The sequence below is a fragment of the Camarhynchus parvulus genome, chromosome 3, assembly GCF_901933205.1.
Source record: "Camarhynchus parvulus chromosome 3, STF_HiC, whole genome shotgun sequence".
Classification (NCBI taxonomy): domain Eukaryota; kingdom Metazoa; phylum Chordata; class Aves; order Passeriformes; family Thraupidae; genus Camarhynchus; species Camarhynchus parvulus.
In genome coordinates this window covers 28,863,144-28,890,726 of record NC_044573.1, presented here as the reverse complement: position 1 = coordinate 28,890,726, position 27,583 = coordinate 28,863,144, and the positions used below count along the sequence as shown (strand labels likewise).

The 27,583-nt window shown below is 40.1% G+C and overlaps 1 protein-coding gene across 1 annotated transcript in view; it reads left to right on the top strand.

Moving 5' to 3' along the window:
• The window catches only part of DAAM2 (dishevelled associated activator of morphogenesis 2), a 175,860-nt gene that overhangs the window by 112,084 nt on the left and 36,193 nt on the right, over positions 1 to 27,583 (top strand). The window contains 11 exon segments of the mRNA XM_030946526.1: positions 7,159 to 7,269; positions 8,322 to 8,425; positions 9,628 to 9,694; positions 10,584 to 10,701; positions 12,189 to 12,327; positions 13,758 to 13,816; positions 14,197 to 14,381; positions 15,291 to 15,323; positions 15,325 to 15,609; positions 22,417 to 22,524; positions 25,219 to 25,251. Coding sequence (XP_030802386.1) covers positions 7,159 to 7,269; positions 8,322 to 8,425; positions 9,628 to 9,694; positions 10,584 to 10,701; positions 12,189 to 12,327; positions 13,758 to 13,816; positions 14,197 to 14,381; positions 15,291 to 15,323; positions 15,325 to 15,609; positions 22,417 to 22,524; positions 25,219 to 25,251 — 1,242 coding nt within the window.

Sequence of the window (27,583 nt, the reverse complement as noted above, 5' to 3'; positions counted from 1 at the left end):
ATACTATGGGATTCACTGACTGTGACTCAGACCTGGGACAGGGATGCAGGAGATCTTGATTTGGTATTAACCTATATTTGGCATTGTCAGGTCCATCCCTTGATGTGCACTGCCTCATTTGCATTGCTTGTTCATTCAGACTTGATGTGTGTCTTCGGTATGCAAGTGTGACACATATGATGGATGGCTCCAGAAGTGGGGGGCTTTCAGCCTCAGTTGGAAGCTCTCAAGGCTACTTCAATAGAGAAAATCATAATTACAGTAAAACTTGGAAGGTGAAGAGATTACAGCTGCAGTCATAAGAATGTGTCACAATTCTTTAGTACAGGAGGAGGATAGGAATGAGTGGTGCAGGTGCAGGAAGTAAGCCATGTACATGAGCTATGATGTGGAGGTTATTGGGTACTGCCTATGGAGGAGAAGGAAAAAAATTAAATTCAGTTTGTTCTCTAGTAATTAGCTGAAATAAAGAAACCTTCCTGAATTAATATGACATTCTTTTATACCTGGGAGACAGGTGGGGATAACTTGAGCTGCTCTAGAAAAAGCAGTAACTCATAAGCCTGACCACACTTGTGGTCCCGTGTTAACTTGCCCTTACTGGACCAATTGGCTCTGCTTAATAAGCCCATATGGGACAGATGCTGTGTTAACCCTAGTTGGGTGTTCTCTCTCTCTCTCTGTTGATTTAAAAGTTACTGAATAACTGAGGTAAGTCACTGCTGGGTAAAATGTGGTAGCTTTTGAGGAATCTGGTGGAATAATTTGCAGGTGCTTACCAGTCTCTTACATTCATGAAAAGTACTTTGCCTAAATGCTGTGCTTGTCAAAAAACTTTTCCATTCAGGAAAAAATGAAAAATAAATGGATACTGTCTTTTATTTCTCAAGTAAAACAAAAAAAACAAAAAAAAAAAAAAAAAAAAAAAAGAAGCTCCACCCAATCCCCAGAATAGTTTAGCAGAAGGAATGTGTTCTTGTTTGCAGTTACCAATACTTGTGTTTAGAGACTGAAATGGAATTTTCCGCTATACTCAGCAATAGCTTGAGTTTAATTTTGAAGAGGTAAGTGTTCATCCAAAGACATTCCTCATCCATCTCCTGTTATTCTTCTAACAGAGAGACTAGGGATTTTTTAAATCTTGAAGAAACAAATGTGGTGATGGTCTTTCTTATGTTTTAGAGGAAGTTTCTCTGCTACTGCAGCTCTTAAAATTAAGAGAGTTCCATCTCTTTGCCTCTTGCACTCCTGCACCTCTGTCTCAGAATAGTCTTGCAGCTTATTGTCAGGAAAAGCATCCACTGTAACTTGAATATGGGAAGCCATTTTAAAAGGATGAGCTGAAAATGCTCGTTCTTTAACTTTCCTGTAAGCTTCAAAGATGTAGTGTACAATGAAAGCCTTTTTCTATCCTCTTTTAATCCTAGTCCTGAATGTAATCTTTGTAACCCAGAGTTTGCAAGTATCTGAAGAGATCCTTTAGGTGTGAAACAGAACCCTTTGGGGGCTGTGTTTCATGCAGCTTGAGCATCTAGCAGCATCGTTCAGTGTATTGAAGCGTCCAGAAATTGTGGAGCTCTGCAGCAAACTTTATACTTGGCAGCTTGACTTTGACCAGCCACACCTAAACACTGTTATGTTGAAAACTATCCACCACAAGTGGGGAATCTGCCAGAACCCACAAACAAGAATTCTTTCTGTGAAAGTAATAAAACTGTGAACTAAACTGTAGGAACAGGAGAAACTCTTCAGGGTAGAAATTTATTCCTTTGCCTGTATGGTCCATCCTTGCAGACTGATTCTAACTGGTGGAGGGAAGGAAAGCTGGAAACTGTAAAGGCACTGCTCAGTCTTTATATCTAGCTCTGCAAGACAATGGCCAAATTAGAGACACAATGCATCAGAGGGAAGTAATCTCAAATTTTGGAAATCAACTCAGTTCTTGTGAAGCAAAAGTGCAGGGCTTTCTGGAAATTGTACTGAGCTCACTTTTACTGGAATTTCCAACAAATAACTTACAGGTGATACTGACCTCTGACAATATCAGTGCTAGTGTTGCTTTTCCTTAAGTTACCTTCCTGACAAGAGTAGTTGAAAATATTTGTCATCCCATTCAGCCATCTTACTGTCAATTTATTTCTCCTCATCTGTGAAAGCTGGCACTTTGTATACTGTCTATTTGGATTTATTTTCAACTCTTGCAGGTAGCAGTAAACCTAGGTGTCCCTCGTGTCACTTGTGGTGACCAGCACTATGTCTGTTGGGGAATCAGGACGTTAATGTAATTAACACTAATATGGATCTACTTTTCCCCAAAACAATTTTTTTTTTCCTCTTGAAGAGAAATATCATTGTGATGAGTAGTAATTTGGGGTACATGCTTCTGCTTCCACTCCTTTTTGCAAGAAGGAAGAGAGGTTCAGAATGATTTACTGGTAACTATCTAAAACTTGAGCTCCTGAATAACTTGCTGCTGACAACTTTAGATGGAAACAGTGGTTATTTCCAGTGTGCACAAGTGTGGTGGAGTGTAGAGATCATGTATTTAACACAGCAACATAAAACATGGTACATTTTGTTGAATGTGAGGAGTTATTGCCAGTCAGTGTTCTAAACACAACTTCTGCTACCTGGTATAGCTGCCAAAAGTTGTCAGAAGACTCAGCAGCTGGTGAATTAGTGGAGAAGGAAAGCTGTGACTTAAGGTATGGTTCTTATGAAACTTACATTAACTCTGTCCTGCAATAGCTCATATTTCTTGAATAGCAAACTTATAGTTTTGTGCTAGGGTATCTCAAGAAAAAATTCAAAGACAGTGAAATTCCTGAGCATTATAAATTCAGCATTTATATTTAGTTCCAATTAAGTCCCTATTAACTTAATTGCACCAAGTAATATCAACTGAAGACCATTAATCAAACATTAAGTACATTCAAAGTACTGAAATGCTTCATAAAGGATGTCTTTGCTTCCTGATGTGTTCTCTCTTTTTAATTTTTTATGAAGTTAATGGAAAATATAAATAGAACTTATATGAATATGAAGGACTATTTCCTTACCAAAAAAACCCCAAAAAACCAACAAACAGATTTTACTCCGAATTGAAATGGACGTAAAATATTATTTCCTTCTAAATTGCCAGCATTTCATCTACTGACTAGGATTGTCAGTCCCTAACTTCAGTCAGGATTCACTTTAAAGCCCTGGGGAGATTCTCCAGAACTTACTCTTTTTTGTTGAGGCTTCAGTCTTAACTCAATTGCCTTTTCTGCAACTTCACCCTGTGTCTTTGATATGCAAGGTGCTAATAGGTGTATCAGGATCATCCTTTCTTGGCACTTGCAACAAGATTCTAGACTTTGTTTGTGTCTCAATTGATATAGTCAATATTCCTATTTTCTCACATTTGCCACATCTTCTTGCCTGAACTTTCCCTTTGCTTACTTTAATTATTGACCCTTCTTTTATAACGCCCTTCTGCCTGGAATGATTCTCACTTTAGTGTCCAATAGAACCTTCTGTAGTTAATGTTAAGATATTCCTTGAAAACTGTCCTCCTCGGAGTAATAATCTTTCTATACTCAAATACCACAATAGTATTAGGGCATGCCTTCAATCTCCTTCCTGAGGCAATCTGGAAAACTCTGTCCTCATCCAATTGTTTGAAACATGCTACTTTGTCTACAAATCCTACTCTGCCCCTTAAAGAACAGAGATGAAAGAAAACACTTGAAATCCAAACAGTAAATCCTCAGAGCAGAAATGTGGAATTAGGAAGATGAGCCCTTGTTTGAGCCCTTGTTGTCCTTGCTGGGATTTTTTTCCATGTATTCAGCATAATTCTGTCACTGGCTCACTGTGTGATCATAAAAACATTACTTTGTCTTTTTTTTTTTTTATTCTTCTGAATATGGAGTTGTATAAAATGCTATGAAAACTGAGAAAGAAGAGTCTCTGATTTTAAAGTCATTCATGTCTGAATTATTGTATTTATGACTGGTTTCCCTTGTGAAAGGGGCACATTCTTTCTCTCCCCTAAGCTGTTGCCTTTATGATTATTTTTATGCTTTCTGCTTCCCCTCCTTCTCTCTGTGTCATGGCATTGTATCACGTTATACTTTTTAACATGCTATTTTATTTTGAGACAAAACTAATATTGCAATCATAATGCTCTGTTGGCCTAAAAAGTTTATCAGGATGTTCCAGTGCTCTTCCAGCATAGCTGGCTATTTAAAACACTCGTCTAGCTGTGGATCCCTGTGTGGAGAAAGACTTTTCCTTTAAGTCTTGAGAGAACATAGGTGTTAGGTACTGTCTGAAAGAAGCTGGTTTCACTTCACAGTGGAAATATTAACTGGGCTGCTTTGGGCAGAAAACTCTTGTTTTCCTCCTTAATGCTGCTAGAAATTTTGAAGCTTGAGGTGAATGAATAAAGTTTGATATTGTCAGTTGAAAAGGTGGAGGCCAGGAGGATTCCTTCCAGAGCCCCCTTGCCTGGTTTATATCAAACACTGTCAGTACAGACCATAATTTGTAAGGAGGAAGCTGATCAATTTGGAATTGTAGTAGAGGATCTTATAAGGAACAAATTAAAAGGCTGTATTCACTCTTGATTTCCTTCTTCCCTTTAGGGCTCAGCCAAAGCCTTTTGAGGTTTGCTGCAGATTGAATGAAACCCTACTGGTTGTCAGTGATGAGGAATAATGGGATTAAGTGAGGAAAGTTTTGCTTAAATACTAGGAAAAACCTTTATAATCATAAGATCAATTGGCCCACAGAAGTAGCTGCCAAGAGGTGTGGTGAAATCTTTTTCACAGGAAATGTTCAAGTGAAGATTTGAACCTCAGCCATTTGCAAAGAGTTGGAGATATTGGAGTTTGGCCACAGTATGTGGGTGTAGAGTCTTGATTTTTAGGAACAGCAAGAACTTCCAGTGTTTCCTTCTCAAGCTGAACAATTACATGAAGATGTGCTGCTCTTCATTTGGATTAGTGCAACACAGAGTTTTGAGTTTTCTTGCCCTGAATTTGATATGCCTCCCATTGCATTCTGCTCCTAGTTCAGCGTTCTGAAATGGGGGACAGAAAACTTTTGTTAGCATCCTTCAACCTGTATGGATGCTGTACCTGACATGCTGCTTCATGGATTCTGTCATGCTCCTACAAGTCTGTGAGAAAGTATGATAGGAATGAAAAGCCTCTGAAGAAAACCAGCAAAACCATCCTTGGTTTTGCTGCTTCTGTAGTGATGGCTAATTCAGTCATTTTAAGAAGGCACATGTGTTTTGTATTTCAGTGTCAAATCTGAAAGTAACAGAATAAAATTCTCTCATTTATTTCACTTCTACTTGTTTGTCAGGTTGAGTAGTTGGTGAATTGAAAGACTTTTCAGATAGTTTCAGATTGTCACTGTTAGAGAGAGGATGGTGGATTTAGCTGACCACCAGTCTGGCTCAGTAGAGCATTTCATGTGCTTTTATGTAAGACTCGTTCCCATTTCTAGCAAAGTATTATTTGGTAGTAACACAGTTACTGAGTTGTTGGATAAGATTGAAACTCAAATGCCTGGAGTAGGGAAATTTGAAAATTCCAGATGGGAAATTTAGAAACAGCAAGAGAAAGGAGTTTATGAAATCGAGCTTGTTTGATAATGAACTTACCATGCTCAGATGTGAAAACAGCTGTCAGTAGCAGTGCATGATAGGTCAAAATATTTTTGCACAAAAATAAGCATGAAGCCAGGAGGTTATTCTTGCCCCTGAAGAACGTACAGGAGGATATTCCTCTTGTTTCTTGAGACATATCTCTGTGGCTTTCTACAGGAAACAAGATAGACCTATGGTGACTAGTAGAGGAAAGATTTTGCTATGAATGAACACTTTCAGTAACCAGGGACAAAAGACTGACTAGAGGAAAATGAACTTCCTTACTCAGCATCATAGCTTCAAAATGTTATTTGGATGGTCTGCTGAGCCAAACACAAACAAGTTATTTTTGTCTTCATTATCCCTTTATGGTCAAAACTTCTTAGGGAGACTAAAAAAGAATTCTTTTTTAGTGTGATACCAAAACAAATATATGAGTGTGAGGCATTTATTATTTATGCTGGAGTGAGACTCATACAGCTGAACTCACAGATCTCAAGTGGAATTTGTTACTCTTTCAGTAAGGAAAATCATCCTTGGAATTATGAACTGATCAGAGAAGATCCTGAAGAGAAATTTAATGGTGATTAGCAGAAAGCTGAAAGAGTTGCTTTCATGGCTAATCAGTTTCTGTATATAACCTCTTTGGTAAATATTCAAGTGGAATTAATCCTGAATAAGGCAAAGGCCACCAATGCTACTTGTCTGGTCTTTTTCTCTTTTGTCTCCTGATATTCACAAGATTATGGTAAAATATCAGTATGTATGCAGAAATCAGACCAAGAGCATTCCTGGGCTGAACACCCCTGTGGGTTGGTTAACAGGGGGACATGCAGCCTCCAGGGAGAACTTCCAGCAGCCTTTCAATAAACAGAGCATATAAGAAAGATGGAGAAAGGCATTTTACCAGGGCCTGTGGTGACAGGTCAAGGGTTAAAGGGTTTAAACTATAAGAAGCTAGACATTGAATGGGTAAAAGGAAGAGAGTTTTTTATGACGAGGGTGAAAAGGCACTGGAGCAGGTTGGCCAGAGAAGTTGTAGGTGCCTCGTCCCTGCAAGTGTTGGAGGCCAGGCTGGATGGAGCTTTGAGGAGAAGCCCAGGTCTGGCAGAAAGATGTTCCTGCCCATGGCAGGAGGGTCAGGACTAGATGATCTTTAAAGGCCATTTTTAACCCAAACCATTCCATGTGTCTGTAACATTGAAAGTGGAGCTTAACTGCACTTCCATTGGAGATGTGTAATTCAACTTTGAGCTTTGGAGCTGTATGCCCAGGGGATATTCCTGTTATTTGAAAATCACTAAAAGGAGCTTACCAAGAGGTGATAATTGTCTGCTTCATGGTAAAGGGTGGTAAGTGAAGGAACAAGGATAAATCTTTCAAGGTTCAGGCATAGGCTTTATTCCTTAAAAGACATCTTCTCTTTACAATTATCTCTCCTGTATACAGAAGTGCAATTTATCCTGCAAGAAATCACCTTATGTCCTCTAACCCAGCTTGCTGTTCTGTTTCAGTCATTGTTAAATGAGCTAGACCGAAGCATGGGGCGATACCGAGATGAAGTAAACCTCAAAACAGCCATCATGTCCTTTATCAATGCTGTTCTGAATGCAGGTGCTGGTGAGGTGAGTCACTGCCCTGGAAATTTTTTCTGAAATGTTATGTTTAAATTAGTTTACCTTGGAAATAGTTAGTAGATTAAGTCACAAATCTTGTGGTAGAGAGTGGATATATTTTATGGCAAATAATGCTTAACAATTAAGATCAGTCTTATAATGTCTTCCATATTATTTCATTTCGAGCTTCTTCAATATAAGAGAGACTACTTACACTGAAGTGATTACTTTGGGTTGTTTTTTGGTTGGTTTTTTTTTTCTGTTTTAGTTGTGGGGGGTTTTTTGTTTGTTTTACAAACTGCAAAGCATTTACCTTTTTATTCTAGCCTTTTTAGAAAATATTTCAGTTTACCTTTAGAAATGTTTTGAAATGTTAAGTTGTTTTGACTCAAAGCCAAAGTCAAAGCATTTTAATTTTAAAATATCAAAGGGAAACATTTCAGAAAAAAAGCTCAGTTGTTTTACTTTTATTAATAAGACTTCCTTTTGAAACTGAAGGATAGTTTAAACTAATTTATTACATTAAAAGTGTTACTTTTGTGACATTGGCTTTTTTTTAAATTATTTTTTGGTTAAACCACAAAAGACAGCAAGCTCATGAGAGCTATCTGACAATGTATTTGTCTCTATCTCTGGGAATCCTCTAACATCCCACTGAATAGATGTCAGAAGGTTTGTCAGAGTATATGGTTTTATGGCAAATAAGCAGAAAAAAATAGGAGGAAGACTGCAGTGTTGTTAATCTGTAACCAAGAGGGGAACCTCCAATGGACTAGCAGGGAAATGCCAGTAGCTCCTGTTCCTCATGGAACAACATGGAGTGTGCTGTCCTTATGACTGCATATGCAAAATTCATAGTACATAAATGTACTTTTAAGTGAAATGGAGGCAAAGGCATTAATTCCTTTTTTACTTACTTTACTGGAATTATTCATCCTCTGAATTTGGTATTGGAATAGAGAATATTAAAAAGTGAAGAACTGAAGTTTTAAGTCAGTGTTTTTAAAATGTGATTGACAGCTTTTCAAAACAAATAACTTGGTTTTCCCTCGTTTTTTAAGGACAATTTGGAGTTCCGATTGCATCTCCGATATGAGTTTCTAATGCTGGGAATTCAACCCGTCATTGACAAGCTCAGAGGACACGAGAATGCCACACTGGACAGGTAAGGCTTATTTTCTGAGAACAGCTACTGATGAACAGAAAGACTTCTCAGAAACTCTTTTCTATTTGAGACAGCTGATTCTATCTCTTCCTGAGACTGACTTCATAAAAAAAAAACAAAAAGAAAATTTAAAAAATATATATCCTAAAATTAACATCAGCAGATGAAGTAGGAAACATGCATGCTAAGTTGGCAGAGGCTGTGGCAAAGGAGTTCCTCAATTGCTTTTTTTCTCAGTGGGAGGTGGCACTCAGAATGAAAAATACAAAAAGTATTCTAATTGTTTTCTCTTGAAGCAAAACTGGAACAAAAGCCTGTCCTGGTAGGAGGCAGGGAAGCCAGCAGTTCATTGACTTCATTGTGACTGAGTATGTGTGGTCTGAGTGCAGGTTCTGAGTTTCCAAGTTGTATGACTACAGTTTGCTGCAGAGCTGGAACCAGGAATGGTGCTTTTGATCTGCAACATTATAAAGAAGAATAAGAAAATCTGTCCTATAGATGATCTGTATTCCTTTGGACAGTAACCAGGAATGTTTAGAAGGGACTTAGTTGGATTTTACAAGTTAGGAGAATAACACAGGTTTGAGAGGATCTCAGATGCCTGGGTTGCAAAGACTCTTGTACCAGATCTGTAGAGGGGAATGTGCCACAGCCTTTCTCCACATCACCTGCTGTGCTCCAGTCTCTGTGTAAGAAAACTCCAGACGGTCAAATGTGTCACTCACCAGGTCACCTAGATCAGACATAGTCATGCTGCTGTGCTTATCAATAGGCATATCTAGTGGCTGTTGAGAACTGATCCACTGGATGCATTTCTGCTTCACTGCTTAAAAGAAACAACTTGTAATGATCCAATACCTCGCTAGCAAGTATGGTGTGGACTTTTTAGAACTGTATTATCACGGCAGGCATCGCATTCATCAAAACCAGAATATCCCTTTCCTATTTTATGTTTATCTTTTGCACCTTACCTCAACACAGAGTTACAGAGTGTGTGCACCTCTGCCAGTCTTTTCTTTTGGCCTGTCACTGACCCCCTTGCCTTGCATACCTGTGACAGCGCTTCATGTGAGAAAGGCTTGCCAATTTCCACATGTTCTTGCTGAACTGGGGTTTTGCTGCTTCTCTGGTGACACACTTAGTTTAAGTCTGAATCATGCCATGAACATTGGCAGTTGTTTTGTTATTCTGTTTCCTCTTAGACATTTAGATTTCTTTGAGATGGTCAGAAATGAAGATGACCTGGAGCTTGCCAAGCGGTTTGACCTGGTAAGTTTTTCTTTGGAGTACTTGAACTGTCCAAAGCTGAACTTGCATCCATTTGGGATGCTTCTTGCACCTTTCCTTTGTGCTCCCTAAAACTAATGTTTGACTTTGATCCTGGGAATGGCTGATGCTCTTGTTTTCACTGTTTCTCATTTAGCAAGCAGGAGGTTTGCACTGTGTGAACAATGAAAACAGTGGTCACACAAAGGGCTTCTGATGAGTATCTTTGATAAAAACTTCTTTTATTTGCCTGAATGTTCAGGAGTGGAGGAGGTTCTTAACCATGCTCTCAGGTTCTCAGTCTTGATAATCTGGATGTCTTCTAGTTTCAGACATCCCCTTTGCAGGACTGTGGGTGAAGTTTGGGCTATTTTCTGATATTCTTCCCAAGATTACATGTAACTTTGCTGACAACTGTTGCCTCAGAGCCTGTGGACAGGATCGGTATTTTAGAATATGTGGATTTTAAAAACTAACATAGAGACAACCTCTAGCATCAATAAAAAGCTGTAGGGTCCTGAATGGTTTAGTCCCCTCTTTCTTTGTGAACAGCTATTGCTGCACATGCAGATACAGAACAACTGAGTCTTTTTCGCTTAGCTTCTACTATTTGTGCCACCAGTTTCTAGGACCCAAATGTTTTGCTTGCTCCAGAACAGTTCTTGGTGGCTTTGAATGGCTCCCACCTTTCTAGCCTTTTACTTTGCGGATCTTTTCCATATTGGATAGGTGTCAAAGACCCTTGTGCCTGTTCCTGGAAGCTGCAACTGGGCGTGACAGGAGACTTTGCAGAGGTCCACTTGCTGGAAATTTGCCTGTCTTTGCATTGATTGGCTCTCTCACAGTTAATCAGGCTTTTACTGTGGATGGTTTTTCTCTTCTCTCACTTCAGATCCACATTGATACAAAAAGTGCCTCTCAGATGTTTGAGCTGATCAAGAAGAGATTGAAGCATACCGATGCCTATCCCTATTTGTTATCCATCCTCCAGCACTGCTTGCAGATGCCATGTGAGTACATTTACAGATTTCCAGAGCAAGGGGTATTGGAGAACTGGGTGAAACTCTGGTGTTCACAGATACCAGGGCACACATTGCCATTGTCTCCCATTCAGAACTTGACTGTGGCTAATGAACTTGCTATCTTACACTGAAAATTTTTTGTTGCAATACTTAGGGCAGCAGTTTGACTTTATTTACAAGTCTCTGCACTTGTAAATAAAATTGAGTAGCTGAGAAATTCCAGTTAGTCACCAACAGAGCTTTATATGATTTTAAATCAGAAGTTTTAAAAAAGAGTCCTTGTGCTATAGATCAGGGAATTCCCAGAAAGAGATAGCATTTGGAATATTAAAAAAAGACACTGAAGATTTTTTTCTGGTGAAATAGTGCAGTACTGAAAACTGCTCTGCCACTGGGAAATTCCACAGTAAGTTGTCAGACTGCTATCTCATGGCAGTGCTTTAATGGAGAGCTCCCAAATGCAAAGTGAAAGATAATGCTGGAATTTGCTTCCAAAGGAAGTGATAAGAATCTTCTTATTAACTGCAAGAAAATAATTCAGTTATGCATCCAGAGTGTAATAGCAGGATCAGTAAAGAACTGCCTGCCTTGATTCTGTTGGGTGTGAGGTGCTGGTCTCCCATGACTTTCATCCACATTTCAGCAGTCAAACTGATAAGGGAACATGAGGGAGATGTACTGGGGTGTGCTTTTCAGCAAGTAATGTCATGTGTGGTATGTTCTCAGGCTCTCCTTAGATTCAAGTACAGCGATGCACAAATTTGAGCAAAACTTTGTCTCAGCGGCCTCTTTGATGTTACTCTTTAGAAGAGAGCTTGAGCTTTATGTATTGACTGGGATTTTTGGTGGCAGAAAGACTAAATCCTGTAAGGCCAGGGCAGGATTGTACAGGACCAGTTTTAAAGAATCTAAAGATCTAGGTTATGTAACTTGAAGAGTTGAGGTGGACTTAATGTTGTTCTGGCTCTTCTGTTTGGATATCCATGGGATCAGTCCCTTTGGTTCAATTTCTGTTCTTTATCTCTGCACTTTCCAGTCATGTTTGTATGAATTTTTCATGCCAGTTGAGTTTCACTGACCTGCAGATAACCAAGCATGCAGATAGAACACCTCATTGTTTCTACAGTGACCTCAGCATTAAGCCCCAGAAAACACTGAGTGTTAGTTATCACAAAGGAATCCTTTTTATAGACGTTTAGCATGCAACTTATAGCTAACCTGTCAGAAGAGTTGGATAGCCTGAATGTGCACATCAGACACAAAGTTTCCTGTGCCTGTTGTGAGCTGTCCCAGTATGCCAGGTGTTTGTAAATAATCTGCTAGCAGCTGTTCAGAGTTAGTCTTTGTGTTCTGTAATTCATTACATACAGGACTGACATGAAAGGTGGGAAGGAAAGAATGCCAATTTGTTGGCAGGTCTGGGCACTTTGGCATGGAATTGGAAGATCTCATGGGTTGGTCTATTTTCAATACAGATAAGAGGAATGGAGGAAACTTCCAGCAGTGGCAGCTGTTGGACAGAATACTGCAACAAATTGTTCTTCAGGATGAACGAGGAGATGATCCAGATATAGCTCCATTGGAAAACTTCAATGTCAAAAATATCATTAAAATGTAAGCTGCTTTATTATTGTTTATTTCTGTTATGCAGCTATAAGGATATGATCAGTATGCAGGTGCTTAAGAAATAAAATATCATATGTGAGGACTTTCCTATTTCAACTTACAGCTTCTCATTGTCCTGTTAAGTAGTTAAGTGTTCTAAGTAGTTTCCTTCTAATGACATCTTAGCTTGGCAGTATTTCCCTGCAAAGTCCTTGTATTTGACTTCTAGTACTGTTATTCTGGTTAGAAGAGCAGAAAAAATGCTCCTGATTTTATAACAAGGCTTCCTCATGTGCCTTTTTAAATTCAGGATGCTCATGAAAGCTTTCCTTGATATTAAAAAGTAAAAATAATATCATATACTCTATGTAGATCCCATTCCTACTAATGAGCACATGGTTTAGAAGGATTGCAAATAGGGGAAAGCAGTCCCCACTTGGCACACAAAACCTCTTACCTCTTCATAAAATGTCTGTTTGCTCTCACCCACAGACTTGGTTGAGGGCATTACCATTATTTTTTCCCATAGGATGCATCATTTGAGAAGTCTAGCTACATGAGCTGGCTCTCTTCTCAACTTCCCTGTTCTCAGTCCTTTTTTAGCCAAACTTTTGGATTCTTCATTTCATCCAACTGCCTCTGCAGGTAATTCATGGCCCATTACCCTTCTGAATTATCCACTGAAAAGAACATTTATAGAACATAAGTCCTATATGAAACCAAATTCTCCTGTACTAAAAATTTTACAGTTCCTTTTGTTATAGGTGTGAGCCAAAATTGAAACTGATTTCTTGTCATGGAAAAATACAGTGGTGTTGGATACCAGACTTCATTGTAGATTTCATGCCTGATCTTCCCTTTCTGCTTTCATAGCTACTCCTCATTCTGCATATCTAATCAATCCCCAGCATGCCCTGCATATTTTCTGTCAGTAATAGGAAATAGCTGTGCCAGTATGAGATACGAGAATTGCCTTGTTACTGATGTATTACCCAATAGAGAAATGTTCTTCCTCCTTGTAAGAAAGAAAAAATAGAACCACAGAGATTAGAAAAAAAACAATGGCAATCGGGTTTTATATTAAGCATGGGGTAATTTGTAGCCCATAGCAGCTGTGATTATTTTAGTGATGACTTCTCTCTTTCAAAATAAGTAGACTTGGCACTTTGAGAGCATTACCTGAAGACAGGAATGTATCAGGAATTTCTTCCACAGCCATTCCTTTATCCCTTTTTATGACATTGAGTAAAAAGGCATCCTTTTCCTATTAACTGTAGGCTAGGGAGCAGAATCTGGATCCAGAAGGGCCACTGGCATGATCCTGTATAAACTTGTACACTTACCAGGTTGCCTTTTGCTGATCACTTTGCAAAATGGCCACTTGCCTTTCAACCTGGGTAGCTCAGGAAAAGTTTAAATGATCTCATTTCATCTTTCAGGCTGGTGAATGAAAATGAGGTCAAGCAGTGGAGGGATCAGGCAGAGAAGTTCCGGAAAGGTGAGTTCATCCTCTTTGCTTGCATAGGCAGAAACTGATCCCAATTAATTCACAGAGCAGTGAGCAGAAGAGCTGGGCACAACTTTTCTTTTTGCAGACATTTTGTGTCGTGGTGAACAGTTTATGTGTTTCACAGGATGGGGGTTCCTTCAGTCCTCACATGAAGTGCTTTTACAGTCTGACTGAAACTTAGGCATTGCTGTCTTGATCACTGAAGGTCATTGTCAAGACAGTCAGACTCTATTTTCTTTTTCTTGCTCTCATTATACATCCCTGCCTGAGCTGACAGAAGTGTCAGCTTTATTTCAGCATAACCTACATCTCCCCAGGGACTGTTCATTAGCTTTGTTTCATCAGTCCCACTTGTGTGTTCCCCCTAGACCATGCAGAGCTGATGAGCAGGCTAGAGAAGAAGGAGCGGGAATGTGAAACAAAGACCCAGGAGAAGGATGAAATGATGAAGACACTGAACAAAATGAAGGACAAGCTGCAGAAGGAATCCTTGGAGCTGCGCCAGACCCGAGACCAGATGAATGATCTGGTGGCTCAGCTTAATGAGTTCTCGGTATGAGACTGGGAGTCTTCCCCATCCTTGTTTAAAGGCTGCTAACTAGTGAATGATGAACAAAAGCATGTTATGGATGAAGCACATCTGTGGTCATAACAGAGAATACTTAGAAGCTGCTCAGCTTTTAGCTGAGACCAAAATCCCTGAGCTGGTGGTATAGAATAGTTCATGCATGGGCTGCTCCATTCCTTCTCCTCAGCCACCTTCCTTGCAGGAGCTGCTGAGGCATGTGTGTCCTCCTCAGCTGTAATTTTCACTGCTGAGTGGGATGGCCCTGGTTATTATTTCAGTGGAATGGAGAGAAACCTCCCTGATACAAAAGTATATAAGAAACAGGATTCCTATCATGCGGCAAGAGCATCTGAACTGTCTCAGAGTTCTGCAAAAGTGGCATTTGTCCCTCCTGTTTGGTGTTCCTTCTATCCCAGCAGTGTGTCTGAGCCACCAGAACACAGCCTTGAGAAGTCAAACACTGCAGAAGGCAGATTCATTCCCTCCTCCCCTCTCCTACTTTACATTACTGAGGCCTAATGACAGGTATTCAGTGTTTCAAACCCTTAGCTTTTAAACCCAGGAGTTCAAAAGTTCATAAGATTGAACTTTTCTCTTTTTTCATACATAAGGAGAAAATAATACATTTTGGCTTCTTTTACTAGCTTTCTGTTTTTCTGAGCCATTTATGGTTCCTTTTTCAAGCTCTTCTCCACTACTCCATGGGCTTGAAACTTTCCCTTAAATGAAAGCTGAGATTCCTCCCTTTATTGCATGGCTTTGAGTGCAGGAGGCTTTAAAGAAAACATCAAATATTTTGAGAGTCGTAATAAAATCACATCAGCTGGCAACATGGAGTTATTGTGCCTTTTAAACTGTTTGCTTTCTTTTTCTCTGTGTTTTTTTATTTTCCAGCAAGGGGGCAGCATTTCCTTCCCACCCCCACCACCCCCCCCCTCCAGGTGGCCCATTAGCTTTGTCCTCTTCTCATATGTCTGAGAATTTGCCACCACTGCCACCTCCTCTGCCTTTCTCCAGCTGTCCCCCGCCTCCTGCTCCACCACCTCCGCCAGGAGGACCTCCTCCTCCACCAGGAGCACCACCTTTCTTCAGCATGGGGGTGCCACCCCCTTCAACAACCACCTTCAGCACCAGTGGCCCCAGTCTGAAGAAAAAATCTATCCCACAGCCTTCACATCCACTGAAATCCTTCAACTGGGCTAAGCTGAGTGAGGTAAGAAACTGCATTACTCAATTGATTTACTTTCTGAGTATACCCCAGTGCTGATTAATGCCATGAAATGCAAGTGGCATAGAAGCAAGTGGCCTTCTGTGGGCTGTGGTCAGTAGGAGTCATTAATTGTATTTAGGGAGTCTCCCCAGTTCTCCAGCAGTGCAGCACATCCCTTGTGATAGATTGAGCTGCATAGGTCTGGGCATGCAAATGATCTGGTCAAGCAAAGCTGTAGTGGGGATGGATACGTGAGAGCTGAACATCTCCAGGACTGGTGTGCTGGAGCTACCCTCACTTGTACACCAAGGAAAAGGGTGACCAGAGCCTTTTGCCAATGTGGGCAAAACATGGTGAGAGCCATCTGGAAAACTAGCCACCTCTACTCTGGCAGGAACCATCACCAAGGAGAGAAAGGTGTCCTGATTCTCCTCGCTGTTTGTTCATGGCCATGAGGGAAGCTGCCTTTCTCCTTGAATGGTTATAACTCTGTCTGTAGGTGATAAAACTCCAGGTTGGCAAAAGAAAACCAAAACCCCAGAGGACTTGGATTCTTCCTGTTGCACTCATTTTTCTTCTGCCTTGGTTGGGTCTCCTTCACTTCTCTCTCCTCCTTCTCTCTCCTCCTTCTCTCTCTTTTTCCTTTCTTCTTTTCCCTCCTCTTCTCTTTAGGTCTTAATTTTTTTAACTGATTTAGAAAGAAAAAAAGTGTCTGTGTTGAGTTTGGATTTCTGCCTAGAAACCCAGGTTCTCTTTTAGACTGAAACTCACCCAGGGCCCAACTCCGGCATTTGGAATGAGTGTCCAGGGACCTCTGGAATGCCACAAGAATTCTCTCTCACCCTCTCCCCTTTTCTTTAAAATAAAGTGAAGTGAAATATTTGCTGCACCGTCTGTGCTTGTCTGTCAAGGCCACGTGGGGGGTGTGGGAGAGAATGTAAGGACGAGGATTTATTTTCCTTTGCAGAACATGGAACTTAGTGCTCTGAAGAAAAGAAATAATAGCTAATACATGTATATATATGAATTTATATGAAAAAGAGAGAGTCACAGGTGTTTCTGTTTAGTGTACAGTAACTGTAGGCTTATCCTGCCCTCTGGATAAGAGTGAAGGCAGCTGTGCTAATAAAATTGAAGACCTGGGTGGTGAGATGGCTAAAAGACACTATTTTGAGGATGGCAAAATAGTTGGGAAAAGGGGCATAAGAGGGTGAGGCCTTCATTTTGGAGTGTCTGCCAGTGTTGGTGTTTTGAGCCTGGTATGCTCTCTGCAAAAGGGCAGAGGTTGTGGTGTCAATACAGGTGCCTCGTGTTGTTACTTAGGTTGCACTTTGTTATAGAATTATTTAATTTCACTGACTGCTGGAAAAGCTGATATATTTTGGTCATCTTCCTCATTTATCCTAGATTTCCTGCTTCGGTACCTTTCTATTCACATGGATATGAATCTTCTGAGCACAAAGTCATGAGTAGGTTGGATGGGCTTTGTCACGTCTTTTGTTACCTTTGCTGCACTTCTGTTCAGGTGTTCTCCTGAACTGAGTTCTCAGAGTAGCCAGACTGGAATGAGTGAGGACTGAAAACAAGCACACTGTCTGGGAGCAGCACATCTTGAGTTTTTGAGCCTGAGAAACTGAGGCTTGGAAGTGTGCACAGTATTTTTGTGGTTTGTGGTAGGGTTTAACTTCTAGTTCACACAAAAACGTTTTGAGGAACAATACATGAAATACAGCAAGGTGAGGGAACACAGCATTGGAAACAGCTGTACATAAAGTTAGGGCTGCAAGTAGATATTCAAATATTCAGCTCTTAGTTATCTCTGCATACTGTTTAGATCACCCTTCTGTAAAGCAATTAGTACAGAGTCTCTCTCAGGAAATTTTTCAGCTAAGTGTGAAGGTGACTGAGGCAGCCCACATGTGAGGAAACACCTCTCTGTCCTTGCAGCCTGCCTCGAGGCAGTGAGGGAAAGCCAACAGAGGCCAACAGGAGTGTGGACAAGGCTGGCTGAGAGGGATTTGTCTGCAATATACTTTCTCAGTAGTGGAATCAAGGCTGTTCTCCAGGGCCATTCATGTGGCAGCTTTTTTTTCTGATGCTGACTTTGTCTTTGGAAGAAAAGAACTGAGCTCTTGGGTGTTGGGAGAAATATCAAATGTAGTCAGGCTCTTAGCAGTTGACAATAACAGATTGTCCACAGTTCCCATGGGCACCACAAAAAACGGTTTGACTGGAAGGGATCTATGCTTCTAACAAGGAAACTCCAACAGCCCACTAATTTCCATTGAGAATTAAGGACTTTGTGCTAGTTTTGATGTAAGCTAATGACCAGTGGCAAAGACATTTAGATGCCTGCATGGTCTGAGTTCTGATGAAGCCCTTCCACACCACAGCTCCATTCATCCAGCACTGTAGCATTGTTTTTGAGTTCCATTCATACAGCACTACAGTAGTGCTGGTGCCAAGGATCTCTGTTTTTTAAGAAAAAGATATTGCAATATAACCACTGTAATATCCTGGAAGGATTCCGTTCTTTGTTTCTGGGCAGCAATGCTCTCTCACTCTGAGTTTTACACAATACCAAAGGTCAATCAGGGACCAAACATTTATGGTTAATCCGAGCAATGGACTGGTTTCAAGAAAATTGGAAGTGTGGACTAATAGTTACCTATTTGATAAATATAAACATTGATTTGAAGCTCTCAGAATAAATCAAGTCAGCCTTCAACTGGTCTGCTTCTTATCTCATGGCTGGAGAAGCAGCTTCCCATCAAGTGTCCTGGTAATGACTCTCATCAGTGAGAAGAGAGGCTTTCTTTAGCCAGCCCTAAATGGACCTGACTGAAATAGATTCATAAGAAAGGTATTTGTTCTACATTCCATATAGGAGTTTTTTAAAAAGCCCAAAACACACACACATAAAAACAAATCAAAACCACCAAACCCAAACTCCCAAAACAGTCAGTCACATAAACAGAAAATGTTCATTTTGACACTAATTTTTAAAAAAAATTTTCTATAATATTATTAATGATTCTGATTTCTGGAACTTTTTTCCTAAAAGCAGACTGAGGTTTATGGCATAAAATGATGAAGGACTGCTGCTAGAGATTCAAAGTTAATGAAAAGAGTTCTCCAAAATTTCATTGTGCAGCTACTCATAATAGCTGTGGTGGTGCCTAGGCCTACAATGAAATAAAAGAGCTGATTAATAAACAGGCAAAAAAATACAGCTTTTGCTTGAAGTGGATTTTTCTCACACTGAAGAAAGGATTTAATATTAAGAGAAAAGTTTGGAAAATGTGCTTTTTTCATATCACTTTTCAGATTCATAATAGAAATCTCAAAACTTTGAGTTGCTTTCACTGTTCTGGTTAATATTCTACAAATATTAACCTACTAATAAGCAGGATTGCCTGTTCCAGTATTCACAGAGCACTCATGGTTTGTCCGAACCTGCCGGTCAAACAAAAGTACTGTAGGTTTTCACTCATGCTGTGAAGTTACTGAGGCATGATGAACTTTAATGCCTTCCAGAATATCATTATTTATCTATCAGGGTAAATGAAATTATCCTTTAGGTGTAGCAGAGGACAGCTTGGTATGATTTGCAGTGCCATGAAACTGTTATTTTCTAATGCTGTTAGGTCTCTCAGCAAACTGGGATTCACGATAAAGGTGGAATGATGCAACTGCTACAGTGAGTGAATTGTTAAATGCAACACACCAAAAACTCAGCTTGATGGAGCAAATGTCTTGTCAGTACTTTTTCTCATCATGAGATCTTTCCTGACCTGGTATGTGTGACTGTTCCATTAGAGGATGCTGGAAGTACAGTTCACAGGATTTGCTTCTCCAAGTGGGCCAAAATTTTCCAAAGCATGGGAACCACAGATCATGGAGGACTTGTAGAATGAATAAATGAATGAATAAATAAATAAATGACGATGGATAGAACAACATTACAGATAAAATGACTGTTCTTTTTTTTTTTTAGTTTCTCTTTTTTTTCTTTCTAGGGCCAGAGAAGAAAAAAAAAAAAAGAAAAGAAGGAATAAAGGATTTATTTTTAAGTTGTTATTTAGAGACCATAAATATTTTTATGGTGCTGAGGGAATCATTTATCACAGCAACCACATTATGCAAGTCTGTTTCTCTTAAAATACTCTGTCTTCTCTGGCTGATGACAAGAAACTATCAGCCAGTTAATCCATAACTGTGTAAACTGTGTATCAAGAGTTCAGCCCAGGAAGTTATCTGGCAACAACATGAAAATTTTCAAGGATGGAGCATATAGTACAAATAGAAGGGACAGGCCCATTGCAAAATGTTAAATTGTTTATACTTCTGCCTGCCTTGGTTTTTCTTTGACTGCATTAGCCCTAAAATTGGATTGCTTTCCTCAAAGTTCTGTTTGTGCACACCATTGCAATGTTTGCTGCTTTGGAATTTGTCTTTCTGCTACAAGTAGCATACAAACCATCCTGTACAGAACCAGATTCAACCAGGCTCTTAAAATGAATCTGAATTGAAGCTGGAATTATTTTCACTGGGTTGTTTTCCTGGGAAAGCAGGGGGAGAACTACTCTCTGCCGTCATTTTCTGAGTTCCAGACCTTCCTGTTTTGGCACCTTTGCAGTTCATTCAGACTAGACTGTTCTGTAGGACATTTTCACTGTTCTTGCCATTAGTGAGGAAACCTCACTCCCGTGAGATTTTTGCAGCTGGACAGGTAGATGGTCAAGGCTCGTGAGGAGCTGTCTTGAGTCACATCCACCCTCTACCAAATACAGCATACAGCTTTTTGGCATCCTCAGGGCTCTATCCCAGTGATGACTCTGAGGACTCCTGTCAAGAAATATTCTGCCATTTCAGTGGTTGATTGGACAGTCTGAAACAGTGAGGCTCTCCGAGAACTGCTCTGCTGTTCAAATACACCCCTCAGGATTTCTAATTCATGGTTTACAAAGCCAGCCTGGAAATTGAATGAGAATGATCACTCTGCCTGGATGCTTCTGGCTAAGATTGGCAGTGGAGTTCAGGGCTAGGATAAAAAGAAAATTAATTTTGTCTCCTATTGCTTTGGCTGCGATGAGCCTCTCAGACTTGTTTGCCGTGTTACAGTCACATGTTCTTCCTGCTATGGAAAGAAGAGCCATGCCGATTGCAAGGGGTGATACAGTGATACTGGTGAGCCTGCTCAGGGATGGGTGCTGCTCCCATCTAGGATATGCCCTCGCTGCAGACAGTAGCACTGCAGACACCCCTCCTTACCTTCAGGCACTCACAGGCTGCCTCTGGAGAAAGGGTGTTGGTTTTCCTCCACAGTGTGTGCCCTGCCAGGAATTTCCTCCAGAACACTTCACACTTTTATTTCCCCCTCATTTTATCCTCCTCCGTTTTTTTTTTTCCTTGCTCCTTGAGCCTTGTGGCTTAGCACATTTCCCTCATTCCTTTTGATGACTCTGAATGGGAAGTAGAGCCTGTTCCTAATTAGTTCTGATAATGAAGTGCTAACACACTTTGCTGTGTAGGTACAAGTCAGATTCTTCAGAGCTGGAAGCTGTGTGAGGGTTTCATTGCTATTGCTTGTGGTCCCTGGCTTTCTCTGCATCAGTGTTCTGCTGGCTCTTTATCTCCTGGGATTTGCTTAGGTCTTTTTATACAAGTTTTTTTGTCCATTTCTTTTTTTCTTTTTATCAGTATTTTCATTATTTTTGCAGTTAATAAGGTACAATAAATATACATGCAGTAAACTAAATGAACTAAGAATAGTGGTGTCAGTAGTGTGACGAGCACCCAAAGCTTGTCCCACACAACATGCACCTTAAGAGTCAGTAGGAAGGAGAAGTAGTTTGGTCTTTGTGTCCTCTGCCAGAAAGGATATCTGTCCTGAGAATGTCAGCACGACACCCAAGACCTTCACTTAGTTTAGGATGATTGCCAATTAGCTAATTTGTGTACTACAGGAGCCTGTTTGTTCTGGGTTTGATGGACAGCAAGTAGGAGTAGAAGTCTCTGCCTGTCTCCCTCCATGCTAATTATCTGCCAAACAGCTAGGATTCCTGGCATTCAGGATAATGTATCATCATGAGGGTTGTGAACATTTCCAGTTACTGTGAATGATGCTGTTTCATGGATCTGGGTATAGTTTGTGTCTATCTGGCTTGACAAAGACCTCATGTAGACAAGGGAGTTCATGTAATAGGAAACAATTAGACTTCAAAGACTCAAAAGCTTAGAAGTAAAATAAAATAATAATTTAAACCACTTTCACAGGCAGACATAATGAAAGCCACACACCCTTTAGGCTTTACAAAAGAACCTGGAAAAATTTGCAACAGGGAAGATGTGTCTGGGGTTTGTCATGCATCAGTGCTTTTCCTAAGCTTTTTCCTCCTAATGGTAACACTCCTTTCAGCATGACTACAATCGTTGTGTTAGACAGATGGCCACTCTTGAAAGGAAATATGCTGTGGGATCATGGATAATGCTTGAGATGTGGTCTGCTAGTCTTGGAATGTGCCTTTTCATTAGAGGCTTGCTATGATGAAAACTACAAAATAGTATTTTGAAACAAACAAGAAAACCCAAACAAACAAACAAACAAAAAACCAAACCAAAACCCCAAAATGAAACACTATTTTTTCTCCTCTGACTCTTGAAACAAAGTGTGTCCTCTAAAATGCCAGTAGCAGTAGATAGCAATGTGACCAGTGAGTAGAAAAGAAAATTATTTATCCAAATGGGATTGGATGGTCGTAGCTAAATACTTTTGCTATCTAGTTAAAATATGTTCTTTCCTTTTAGGAGAGGATCCATGGCACAATCTGGAATGAGATTGATGATTTAAAGGCATTCAAGGTGCTGGATCTAGAAGATTTTGAAAAGATGTTCTCCGCATATCAGAGGCACCAGGTAGGAGTGAACTCTTCCATAACTTTTCTGTCTTGAATTTCTGGAGGAGAAGTGAATACACAACAGTGGTCTGAGCCCTTGGCCACCTGCAGTCAGGCTGCGTCACTTGATGCTCTGCCGCTGTTTAGAAAATCTGAAGATCAAAAGAAGTTGGGATGCCACATGGGGCAGGGTCTAAACTTCTGGTATGGACATACTTCATACTCATGGGCAGCTCTCAGCACCTACCAACAGGTAATGCTTTAGTTAATGTCACTGGCCACTGACTTCCAAAAGCTGCGGAGCTTTACATTTATATTTGCATGTCAAACTTCCTGTTTCTCCCATTCATCCAGAGGAAAAAAGGCTATACTTCCCTGAGTACTGAGCAAGGTGACTGTATTAGCTGTCTTTCATTTTGTCTGTTTTTTCTTAAACAGCCAGCTGCCTGAAGTGGTTAGGTGACAGAAATGGTCTGAATTACAGATTGTAGAACAAACAGCATAGTTTAAAAGTGGCCATTTATTAGAATGTCTTTTTTCCCTCCTCTTTTTCTTGGAAAACAAGTCACTTTCTATCTGTCTATCTCCAGTGAATGAGATTTGGCAGCAGATGGATTGTACTTTCGCTCCTTGAACTCCCCCAGCTTTCCTTTGCTTTTGGACTATTTTCAATAATTTGTATGCTGCAGAACTGGATCATTACTCTGAAGTTTTAGGAAAAGACACAGACCCAACTGCCATAAACAACCTTTCTGATTATTCCTTACAGTGATGATAACTACTTCATTAACTGACTCAGTACCTTAAAATTAACAATCCAACTCCTTGTCTTTGGATTTTCCATCTTCTCCTTTCTCTCTTTTACTTTTCTATCTGATCCAATAAACATAATGAATAACTCTTCTTATTTATGAGCTCACAGCCATATGGATAAGCTGTGAAGAATGTGATGTTAACTGTTGCATGGTGAGATTTCATATCTCATTCTGCTTCTGCAAATAGCTGATGCTGTTTCAGCGGGTCCCTTTCTCTTTCTGTAAATCACATTCCTTGAAAGAAGATCTTAGCTCCCAGAAGGGAAGAAAGGCACACAACACTTCAGTGCTGTTAAGAGATTGGATTTAGACCCTGTCCCAAGAGCTTCCATTCCAATGTTTCAGGTGCGAACCTTGCAGCTTCCTCACTAGAAATGGCCTTGCAAAACCTTGCTTCCTTTTGTCCCCAAAAACCAAAGCCAAAGCTGTCCTGGTCTCAGTTAGAATCATAATATTTATGACTATGTTACCAATCACTGCAAGGCAGCCTGAGCTATTCAGCCATAAACTAACCTGACCCTTACCCCTGCTCCGTGGGTCCCTGAGCAGTACTCTTCCATCCTCATTAAACACGCTTTATGACAGTGGCTCCAGACACTAGAGTAACACTTATGTAAGCTTCTTGTATTTTTGTGCAGTTAGACGTCTTGCTGCCCTTACAGCTTTTGTTGAGGTTTTTACATTATTTTGGTGGGGATTTTCTTTTCTCCTTAAATATTTTGTTGTTTTTACTTTACAAGATACTTTTTCCTATTTCATCCATATTTGCTTCAATGTGAACTGAATTCCAATCAACAAGTCCTCATCAATTTTCTTTTCTTTTTTTTTTTTTTAAGACCAGGCAACCAAAATTGCTTTTGAATTAAAAATTTATGAGAATTTTTTCAGTTCACATTTTGTCTTTTTTCCTTTTACTTTCGGAAGTGTTCCACTCTGACCAAGTATGCGTTTACTCTGGGTTTGTGACTTTTAAACTTCATCCTTGTAAAGAAAATGTCTGTAAAGAAAAATGTCAATGAAAAGCCCTGCTCTTTTGCATCTGAAATGTTGAATAAGTAGAGATAAAGACTTTTCTTTCTTTGCTGTTATTAACGTGACCTTCATGTTTTTTCCAGTTTCATTTACATTAAACAGTTTTTCTATTTTCTAATTTTGTTAATGACAGAGGGTCTCTTCTCCTCTCTCAAGCCCAGTGTGTCCTTTTTGGTGACTAAGAGGGAAAGCAAAACTGTCCAGTGTACAGAATGCTGGACCAAGTATTCTTAGAAGGTCTTTTGACCTTGCCCTAAACTTACTGTGTAATATTGACCTTTTGATTCAGTATAGCTGGTGTTTTCCTGGAATAATGAGTAAGTCATGAAATAGTTGGAATCTGTCTTCCAGAAGTGCTGTACTGCCTCTTTGGAGGTTACCGAGTGCTTTCAAAATGCTTGGCTACAAGTTGTTAAAGGGTATAACATGCCATTGAAACAAGTTGTTGCTTGTTATGCTTGTTAATACCCACAAACTGTGCCTGTGCATCAGGAGAGGAGAACTGACCCTCAAGTTATAACCTTGGCAGTTCTTTCAGTAAGGCTCTGGACTGGATTTGTAAAGGTATTTAAGCATTATCCTAGTTAATATTTAAAGACCTAAAAGATTTATGTTTTGGAGACCAAATTTATTATTTTCATAAAAGACCTAGGGCTCTTAGTACCATGACATCTGCTGATTTAAAATATGCAAAAAATGCTGAAATACCTTTGAACCATCTGGGCCAGTATTACTTGCTAAGCATTATATGCTCTTAGAAAACAGTGTGTGTCTAAATTCAGCTGCCTTGTTAAACTTGGTACCTTTCTCTGTGCTAATTTTTGGCATGTTTCCTTCTTCGTTATTTGTGACTGCTGCCTGCATAGGACCTGCTAACTAACCCCTCCTCCTGTAAGCAGGTGAGTATCATTGTCTGCTTCCTGATCCTCTTGCCATGTGTGTGAAGTTGAAGTCCTGGACCATGCCATTGTGGGGTCACTGCTCATGCTACTCTTTCATATGCTCTTGCACTCTGCTTTCTCAGTGGGGAAGGTGGTACAGATAATTCTTTTAGCTATATTATCTCTGTGATAGGAGGTAGTTCTTGTTCTTTCACTTGCTTATGTCTCACTGCTGGTGTCTGTAGTCCCTTTTTTATGATCCTGAAGAAAAAAGACCAGGGACAAAGAAAAATGCCAGTGTGAACTCTTCCTTAACCAAAGTAATACTCTCTTGAGAGGAGACCAAAAGGGTCTGTCAGGGAGCCTTTTCTCCCACTCTTCCTATTTCTGTTCTGTCTGCTTTGGACAGTACTGAAGTCTTCAGATGCACTTAGTAGCCACAGACATTCTGATTAAGGAAATATTTCTTTGCATAGAACTGGGCACTTTGGCAGAAGGATTTGTGCCATCTGAGGGGCAGAAGAGTTCCAAATGGACAGCTGAAACCCTCAGAAAATTCAGCAAAGGATTAAAATGTTTTTTAGGTAGAGATAATGGGTTATGCACGTCTTTAAACTGGCTACGTCTCAAGCAAAATTCATGGCAAGAGTTTTGGTAAGAGTGATGCTATCAGGAAAGGATTGATCAGATATGATTGTATGATCTCTGGTGGTTTCAGAAAAAATTAGTTCTCACCATGAGTGCTCAGGGAGGTGTATTTGGGAAGTCTAGTCACAACTTTTGCCACATGGGGGAGGCTAACATGGCAGCATATCAAAACAAGTCAATGTGGTAGACAGAGCTCTCTGAAGTATTGATAATTGCCAGAAGCTAGGGTCCTGCCATGGTAGGAGTCCTCAGCTAACCAAAATCAATTTGTATTTGAAGCAAGGCACTAATGTGATGAACACATTCCATATGTATAGTCATTTCAACTCTGAAATTTTAGCTGAGTTTTGAATTTGCAAGTAAAATATCAAATCTGAAATACTCTTTGAAGCACATAACATAGTGTTATCCCAGATGAGAAGTCAGGAAAGGATGATGGCATAAAACTTAGTCATCTTGACTGTCAGGTTGACACCAGCTCCAAGTGTTCTTGCCTTCAGGGCTTGGGCTCTCTCACAAAAACTAATTGCCACTGCCCCCTTGCTCCTCTTTTTCTGTGTCTGAGAAAATATGGATAGTCCATATGCAATCTGTTTTCCTTGAATTAAACTTGGAATCTGGCTTTGGTAAAACCTGAGGCTTCATCTGCTTTTGCTTACGCATGACTCCAAGTAGCTATAAATACCTCTCTCCTCAATATGAGTTGAAGAGGATATATTTTTAGCTGAGTCTAGCCCTTATGACCAAGAAGTGGGCCATGTCTGAATAGTTCAAGTTATTCGTCTGTCTTGAACCCTGTGGGTTGGGGAATTGGAAATGGCATGGACACTATTATATCAATTCCTGCTGGATGGCTTTAAAGAAAGCTGGCTAAACCCCTGCCTCACATACATAGCTAGAGACTGAAACTTTTTTTCCCTTGGGATGAATGCTTGTCACTATCCAAGTGTCCTTGTCTGCACCTGGACAAACATTAGCTAGTGAGGAACAGTGAAGCTTTTAAACCAAGAGCACAGACCAGCAAGTAGCTTTCTTCCTTTCAACAGCTGCCCATCTCCATATTCCCCTGTCTTCCTCCCCACAAACTGAGAAAACTTGGAAATCTCTGCATGCCAGATCATACTGGGGGCACTCCTCTTGTTGGTATTGTTAGATATTCTCTCAGAAATAGTAAACTTACCCAAAGCCAATTTTGCCTTTTTTAGGAAACATTATTTGATTTATTGAGTAATGTTGCAATTTTATTTCTGCCAAGCTAGATGCTTTGGGCACATCTGAAAGAATTTACTAAGTGCATGTCTTCAGCTGGTGTATTGTACCTGTTTAAAAATGACACTTTCTACTGGTGGCGGCTCACTGCAACACTTCTGGATGTGGTGCATGAGTCCTTTGTATATCCAGGAGCAACACAGATTTGTGGTAGCTGACTGTAACAATAACTGAAATGACAACTAGCAGTATGAACTTATGATTTACACTGAACTCTCAAATGCTTGGGTATCAAAATCTCTTTAGAGATTAGTCATGCTGATTAAGTAAGCCTTGAGTTGTAGAACCTTGAGTCCTGAGAGTAAATTTTGGGAAGCACCTATTCTGTGTGCTTGCCATGATCTGACATGTTTCCCTGAGCGTCTGCTATTGGCCACTCCCAGGGTCAGGATGCTGGGATAGATGGACCTTGTGATCTGATTCAGCATACTTG